Source organism: Meles meles, chromosome X, assembly GCF_922984935.1.
Source record: "Meles meles chromosome X, mMelMel3.1 paternal haplotype, whole genome shotgun sequence".
In the NCBI taxonomy this organism is placed as follows: domain Eukaryota; kingdom Metazoa; phylum Chordata; class Mammalia; order Carnivora; family Mustelidae; genus Meles; species Meles meles.
Genome location: NC_060087.1, coordinates 132,414,916 through 132,423,250, shown reverse-complemented (window position 1 = coordinate 132,423,250; position 8,335 = coordinate 132,414,916). Strand labels below are relative to the sequence as shown.

The 8,335-nt window shown below is 43.3% G+C and overlaps 1 protein-coding gene and 1 pseudogene across 1 annotated transcript; one reads left to right on the top strand and one right to left on the bottom strand.

The window, feature by feature from the left end:
* Window positions 1-563: 563 nt before the first annotated feature.
* Window positions 564-964, bottom strand: LOC123934366 (annotated as a pseudogene).
* A 3,040-nt stretch (window positions 965-4,004) lies between these two features.
* RAB39B (RAB39B, member RAS oncogene family) lies at window positions 4,005-8,023 on the top strand. The gene is made up of 2 exons (XM_045994570.1): window positions 4,005-4,493; window positions 7,268-8,023. The coding sequence occupies exons 1-2, from the start codon at window positions 4,279-4,281 to the stop codon at window positions 7,692-7,694; spliced, it is 642 nt and encodes a 213-aa protein (XP_045850526.1). The 5' UTR covers window positions 4,005-4,278; the 3' UTR covers window positions 7,695-8,023.
* The last annotated feature ends 312 nt before the right edge of the window (window positions 8,024-8,335 follow it).

Below are 8,335 nucleotides of genomic sequence, written 5' to 3'. Positions count from 1 at the left end.
ACATATTTTAAAAATTATACACCATTTGGGTGCCTGGGTGGCTCAGTGGGTTAAAGCCTCTGTCTTCAGCTCAGGTCATGATCCCAGGGTCCTGGGACCAAGCCCCACATCGGGCTCTCTGCTCAGCAGGGAGCCTGCGTCACCCCCCATCTCTCTGCCTGCCTCTCTGCCTACTTGTGATCTCTCTCTCTCTGTCAGATAAAGAAATAAAATCTTTAAAAAAAAATTATACACCATGATCAAGTAGGATTTATACCAGGAATGCAAGGCTAACTCAACATCCAAAAATCAATTAATGTAATACATCATATCAATAGACCACAGAACCAAAAAGCATATGATCATCTCATGATCACATGATCAGTTGCAGACAAACTGACCAAATCATATGGAATACCTTAAAAAATACCACTGGGACTAGTAAATGAGTGTGGCAGGATTGGAAATTATAAAATCAATTAAAAATCTATTGTATTTGCAGGGGGAGGGAGGAGAAGGAGCCAATGCGATGGCCAGTCTTTACTGGAAGGAAGAAACTTCACAGGACATTTTGAGTAAGTTAGGGCAAAGGCTCAGTGGGCCAACTGGTGGGGCACCAGCTTGTAATGGGTTCCAAAGTTAGGGTATCACTGGATCTTGCCTTTGTCCAGCCAGAAAAAGATGAAGGCAGCACTGTCCTCTTCAAAGATGCAGCCCACTATCTGCTTGTTGGTGATAGATGAGACTAAATCAGGGTCTTCTTTGGTGCCTGAAGCTGCCTGTGGGGCTAGCATGTTTATGGGTCCAGCCCTTTTCCCTTCATAAGCCATCATGACCTCCCTCGCCAGCCCAGTTGCCTGCCCGTCTCAGTTGGAACACTACCTGCAGATGCCATAGAGTGCACCGTGGCGACTCCATTGGGACTGTTGGCCCTGAGGTCCTGCATGGCCAGCACACCAATTCCATGAAGTAACCTTGAAGCCATCACACCCACCACAAATAGCCTCTGTTGTATTTTTATATACTTGCAATGAACAATCTGAAAATAAAATTAAGAAAACAGCGCCATTCACAGTAGCACCAAAAAGAATAAAATACTTAGAAATAACTGAACCAAAGAAGTGTAAGACTTGCAAACTGAAGACTAAAAAACATTGTTAAAAGAAATTTTAAAAGACCTAAATATATGGGAAAATATCCCATGTTCAAGCACTAGGAGACTTAATTTAATTTAATTTTGTTAAGATGAATATTGATCTATCTTCAAATTGATCTACAAATTTAATAAAATCTCAATCAATATCCCAGCTGCCTTATTTGCAGAAATTGACAAGCTGATCTTAAAATTCATATGGAATTAAAGGAGGCCTCAAATAACCAAAACAATGTTGGAAAAGAACACAGGAGGAAAACTCATACTTCCCGATTTCAAAACTACTACAAACCTACAATAATCAAGACAATGTGTTACTGGCACAAGACTACACATATAAACCAATGGAATAAAATTGAGAGTCCAGAAATAAACCCATAGTCTATGGCCAGTTGATTTTCAACAAGGGTGCCAAAATCATTCAATGGGGAAAGAATGACCTCTCCCAACAAATGGTGCTTGGACAACTGGATGCCCACATGCAAAAGAATTAAGTTGGATCCCTACCTCACAACATATATGAAAATTAACTCAAAATAGAGCGTAGCCCTAAATGTATGAGTTAAAACTACGAAAATCTTTTAAGAAAGTCTAGGAATGAATCTTCATGACCTTGGATTTGGCAAAGTACTCTTAGACATGACACTAGAAGCATGAGCAACAAAAGGGGGGAAAGGGTAATTTCTATTTCATCAAAATTTAAAAGTCTGTGCTTCAAAGGGAACCCTCAAGAAAGTGCAAAAAGGGAACACAGAATGGGAGAGACATTTACAAATCATATATGTGATAAAGGACCTGTACCTAGAATATATATAATTTTACAACTCAACAATAAAAAGACAAATAACCCAGTTTAAAAGTGGGAAAAGGATCTGAATCTACATTTCTTCAAGGAATATACACAAATGGTCAATAAGAATGTAAAAATATATACACTGTCATTAGTATTCAGGGAAATGCAAATCAAAATCACAATGAGCTATACTGCTTCACACCCACTCCTCAGATGTCTCAAATTAGAAATTCAGAAGATAACAAGTGTTGGAGAAGACATGGAGAAATAAAAGCCATCATACTTTGCAGTCTCTATGGAAAACAGTCTGGCATTTCCTCAAAGCATTCAACATATAGTCACCACTGAACTCAGGAATTCCACTCCTAGGTTTAAAGCTAAAAGAATTCAAAACATGTGTTCAAACAAACATTTGTATACAAAATAATCATAGCAGCATTATTTATAATGGCTCAAATGTGGAAACAACCCAAATGTCCATCCATAGATAAATGGATTAATAAAATGGTACATCCACACAGTGGAATATTACTCGGTCATAAAAACGATTGTGGATGAACCTTTAAAACATTACGGTAAGTGAAAAAAGCCAGTTATAAAGCCAGAAAATGTCTCTATGAAAAGAAGAAGCCACATATTTTATAATTCCCTTTATATGAAATGTCCAGAGTAAGGAAATCTATAGACACAGAAAGTAGATTAGTTGTTGCCTAGGGCTAGGAGGAAAGGATGATAGGAGGTGATGGGCCAAAAGGTAGGGATCTGTTTTGGGGATGATGAAGATATTTTAAAATTGAGTATGGTGATGGTTGCTCAAGTCTGTGACTATACCAAAAACTATTGAATTATGCACTTCAAATGAGTGAATAGCATGGAATGTGAATTATATATCAATAAAACTGTTTTTTGAAGATTTTATTTATATGTTTGAGAGAGAGCACAAGAAGGGGGAGAGGCAGAGGGAAAGGAAGAAGTCTCCATGCCAAGCAGGGGCTATGGCCGGGGCTCCATCATCATGACCTGAGCGGAAGGGAGACGTTTCACCGACTGAGCCACCCAACAGCCCCACATTTTTTAATTGCATAACGCAATGATAAAGGATTACATTTAAAAAAAATTAAAAAAGAAGAGACAAAAGATTTGAAGAGGTCATTCCCGGAAGAGGAAATGCAAATGGTCCATACTCGAGAAATGGTATTGACTTCATTAGTAGTCAGGAAAATGTAAAACAAACTAATGAACGTCTTATTTAACTACATCAGAGTGGCAAGAATTCAGAAAGAATATAACATGACGCTTGAAAAAAATGTGAAGAAATCGCCTTTTCACATATTGCTAAGTAGAATTCATATCGCTAAATACTTTTACAAAGTATCATGCCCAAATCCATTACATTTAAAATGCTCATCCTCTTTGACTTCCGCGTCCCTTTAGAAAGACTATCGCACCGAAATACCGTATGTGTGACTATATCATTATTGTAGCATTGTCATTGCAAAAGGAAAGTGAGTTGGAAGTGGAGGATGTTTATGATTCTTTATTAATTGCAAAAAGCAAACACTAAAGTAATGGTCCGATTTGATCCAATTTTTGTGACGCCAAACAGCAATAAATTTTATGTGTAGATATATTTGCTTGGCAATGCACGTAAAAGAATATATCCCAAGCTGTTAATATCTTAATAATGATGGATCTACTTTTTTGTGTACATTTTTGGATTGTTCTGCTAGTTTGAATGAAAAGGTATTACATTTGCTAGTTGGAGATAGGGAAAAAAGTGGCTCAGTGGGTTAAGCCTCTGCCTTCGGCTCAGGTCATGATCCCGGGGTCCTGGGATCGAGCCCCGCATCGGGCTCTCCGCTCCGCAGGGAGCCTGCTTCCTCCTCTCTCTCTCTGCCTGCCTCTCTGCCTAGTTGTGATCTCTCTCTGTCAAATAAATAAAATATTACCAAAAAAAAGTCAATTAAGAAGGGGCGGTGGGTGGAGAAATTAGAAAGGAAAGGAACGCGCCGGGTGTTCTCCCCCCGCGGCTGTTTCTGTGTGCGCTCCTTTTAGAGACAGTGTGGCAGCCCCGGCAGTCGCGTCTACGCGCGGGATTACAGTAACTCGGTTGTCAGTGATGAGTCAGAGTGCGTGGTGCTGATGCTGCTGCCATTTCATCACCTCTGCGAGCGCAGCATCCTTTCCTTCCCTCTCCCCGCGCCGGGGCCTACCTCGCCTCAGGCTCCCAGGCTAGCGATGTGCTCGCGGCCGATCTAGATCCGGACAAGCCACGCTCTCCGAGGCCTCGGCTGGGCGCCCCTCTCGCCGCCCACGGCCGGCCTGGGCCGAGGAGACCTGCTGAGCCCCGGCCATGGAGGCCATCTGGCTATACCAGTTCCGGCTCATTGTCATCGGGGATTCCACGGTGGGCAAGTCCTGCCTGATCCGCCGCTTCACCGAGGGCCGCTTTGCCCAGGTTTCGGACCCCACCGTGGGGGTGGATTTTTTCTCCCGTCTGGTGGAGATCGAGCCAGGAAAACGCATCAAGCTCCAGATCTGGGATACCGCGGGTCAAGAGAGGTTCAGGTGGGGAACGCAGCCGGGCCGCGAGCAGTGGGAGGGTCTACACGGCTTTGCACAACCCTTGGGGAGAGAGGACTTCCTGGTCCTGGTGTCGGCCCCCCGTAGGGACGATACCAAAGGTCTGGGGGTTTCTGCTCAAGCCCACCTTCAGCTAGCCGGGAGTTCACTGCCGGGAAAGAAACACTCTGGCAGGGAGGGCCAGTCAACAATACGTATTGCTTGCACCACAATTCCACCGATCTGCCCCTTGGTGGCTAATAAACTAGCTGGAATTGATCACCGTAATTTATCAATCTCAGTCCTTATGCTACATTACTTTCAAAACTCTTTCCAGGTCATCTTTACAAAACTGGCAAGCATAGACAGATGATATACACAGACAGCTACTTATAGACATAGATACAGATATAGAGACATAGAGATAATCATAATTACATGAAATAGATACGGATGATTGATTCCCTCTTGCAACCAGCACACATTCAGAAATCATCCACTGCATGCCAGGCGCTGGGCTCGTTTCTGGGGAAACAGCCCAAGGAAACACACAAGAGGATGCCTTGTAAACAAAACAGACAAGAGCCCTTCCCTTTTAGAACTTCTGTGCTGGCGTAGTGGAAGGAAATACATAAACAGCAATTATACAAAAGAGTGTCTGGTTCATATTCGGATGCCCACGCCCTACTATAACGCTAAGCATATGAGTAATCAATGAACAGGTATAATTTTCTCCTACAACCCTTTGTTTTCCCTTGTAGTATGTATCATGTGTAATTATATGTCTGAACATAGAGAAGGCTGCCTGGAGAGGATGAGACCTGATGGATAGGACGACCCAAGCCAAGACAGGAAAAGCCCAGGGGCAGGAAACAGCATGTGTAAAGACAAGTGACAGAGCAGTGTCCACGGAAAACTTGGAGAGAACAAGTTGAGCTAATGTCACATATGGCAGCAGGAACTACATCAAAAGGACTCAGTCGCCTTTATTCAGTTTCATATATGCCTGTGGCTATTTATTCATGTATCTACTGAACACTAATTGAGCATAGAAAACACTGGTTACGTAGTTGAAGAAGAGTAGAGAGAAGAGCGACTACAAACTTGGCCCCACCCACCCCACCCCCAACTTCCACAAACCACACTGTGGCCCATACCCTTGCACAGGATCAACTCTGAATTCGTGATCGCGTTTCTTGTATTAGAAGTGAAGAAAGGTTTTTTGTATGTTGACAGGAATCTCTTTCTCTGTGATCAGCCTTTTCATGTCTACTGCTTATTATTTATTGGGTGATATTGACTTGAAAGAGGTTTTTAATAGATTATGACCCTTTTCTGTCATGTATGTTGTAAAACATTTTCCTGGTTTGTCATTTGTCTTTGAACTTCAAGAAAATGTTTGGATGAATGGGAGTTTTAATTTTTGGGTAGCCTTATATTGTGTTTGGAAAGGGCTTCTTCCTTTCTAAATACTCACAAACCACTAACATAATAATGTCTTTTAGACTTCTGACAGGGATCTACAGCTTGTTCACTGTTTTCCTGAACCAAGTTATTCACAAATCAAAACCTTTGTCCACACTGAATTTTCTGATTCCACCTGCCATTCTCCATGAACCTGAAACATGAGAGAATTAGAAATGCTTCCAGTCTCCAGCGCTGATTTGCCTGGTTTTGGAGACTTGAAGTCATTGGTAACGTTCATTCTTACTATCATCTAGCTCGGAATTTAATTCCCTGGACGGTGTTTGTTCTCTTATCACTGGGCCATTTGTCCTAAGCCTTAAGCTGCTGAGTCCCTCATTGTTTAACTTTTTCATCCAAGGGGACAGAAAACCTAAAAATAGACATAGATCAAAAAGCACAGTAGTCTAAAACAAGTGACAGCAAATCGTTCGACCCTCCACTAAGCTCTAATGTGCTCTAAGCCAAGGACCATGACTTCTGTGCGCTCCTCAAATCAAGAAGCTAAAACATTAGAGGTCTCTTCTGGTTAAGTACAGCAAACGTTTCAGGACCTTTAGGTTTTAGAGATACTCCCGGCACACTGCTTTAAATAAGTTCTATCAGTTTAAGGGGAAATTTTTGCTATTTAGGCAGTTTTTCCCAGGGGTAGCCCCTGACTCAGCCTCTCTGAAGTGTGTCAGGAAATGGGGCTGGCAGTCACTCTGCTCAACACCGCCGCACACCATTCTGATTTTTCCCCTTCCCACATGGCCTAGAAAATAAAAAACAAAGCACGCTTGTCCTCAGAGAAGAGATGGAGGACCGTCTTATAGTAAAATAAGAAGTGATACATGGGGAAAAATGGAGTATATTGCAATATAGCTATATATACTCATAACATTCTCGTCAACTACCATCAATACATTTCTAATCTTTTTAAATTCTGTTTCAACTACTAGAATTCATCTTGAACTCTCCAGTTCCGAAGACACTTTTTCATTATTTCATTTTTCTTCGTAATAACCTGTGACTTCAGTACCCCGTGTTGCCAGGGTGGGGCAGTGAGCTGTAGTTCTACCTGAATCGACAGAAGAGGCCTGGAAGGCCATGAGCATTCCTTTCTAGAAGATGCCATCTCTTAGTTTTGCCCAATTGAAAAGTCACGGGTTATTAATTACAGAATGGCATTCGCATTCCATTCTTTAAAAAAAGAAAATCATTCTTGCGAAAGGACCGTGTCGGTGAGCGGACACAGCGGAATGCACTGTGTGAGTTCACGGAAGGACAGGGCTTTGGGCACCGCCTTTATTCTTTACTTCTTTCTTGTGTTTTAGATCCATCACCCGCGCCTACTACAGGAACTCAGTAGGTGGGCTTCTCTTATTTGACATTACCAACCGCAGGTCCTTCCAGAATGTCCACGAGTGGTTAGAAGAGACCAAAGTACACGTCCAGCCCTACCAAATCGTATTTGTCCTGGTAGGTCACAAGTGTGACCTGGATACACAGAGGCAAGTGACTCGGCACGAGGCAGAGAAACTGGCTGCTGCATACGGCATGAAGTACATTGAGACGTCAGCCCGAGACGCCATTAACGTGGAGAAAGCCTTCACAGACCTGACGAGAGACATATACGAGCTGGTTAAAAGGGGGGATATTACAATCCAGGAGGGATGGGAAGGGGTGAAGAGTGGATTTGTCCCAAACGTGGTTCACTCTTCAGAAGAGGTTGTCAAATCGGAGCGGAGATGCCTGTGCTAGTCAGCTGTCTGGGTCCCGAAACGTGCTCTCCCACCTGAACTGCAAAGCGATCACAACGACGAGAATCCCTGCGTGACTGAATGGACTCAACCTCCGTGTTCCATGCCAAGTGAGCCTCCTCCTCAAGGGGCGTCTGACAGGCCGTGGGTGGGTGGGCGTGACTGAGGGGCCGCTCCGTGTGCCCTTTGTGGACCGCGCGTCGAGGGGCTGAGGTCTGGGGGAAATTTTCCAGAAAGATACACCCTCAGACAGGATAACTCCTTCTTGGTGTTTCGGCTCATTCATAGGTCACGAACATAAAGAAACATGTAAGGGGGGAAGGATCCCACTGGAAACAATTAGCACTAACACGACTGTGAGATCAACTTAATCGGTGAGAACCCCCTACACCAAGTGCGTGCGCTGGGTTTGGCTAGAAGGTACCAGTTGGCTTCTAAACAGCTCATCCGTAGGACGAGGGGCACAGAGCAGCTATTTACTAAGACCCTTTCAAGGCCTGTTCTAGTAAAATCAGTGTGGCTCCGAGAAGGAAAGCCGTTATACATACTGCTGTTACCACATTCCAGAAAACGCACCGCCGTGTGACGGAACAGAGACCGTATAAGTAGAAGAAAGAAACACTGTAACCCATGCCATACCCT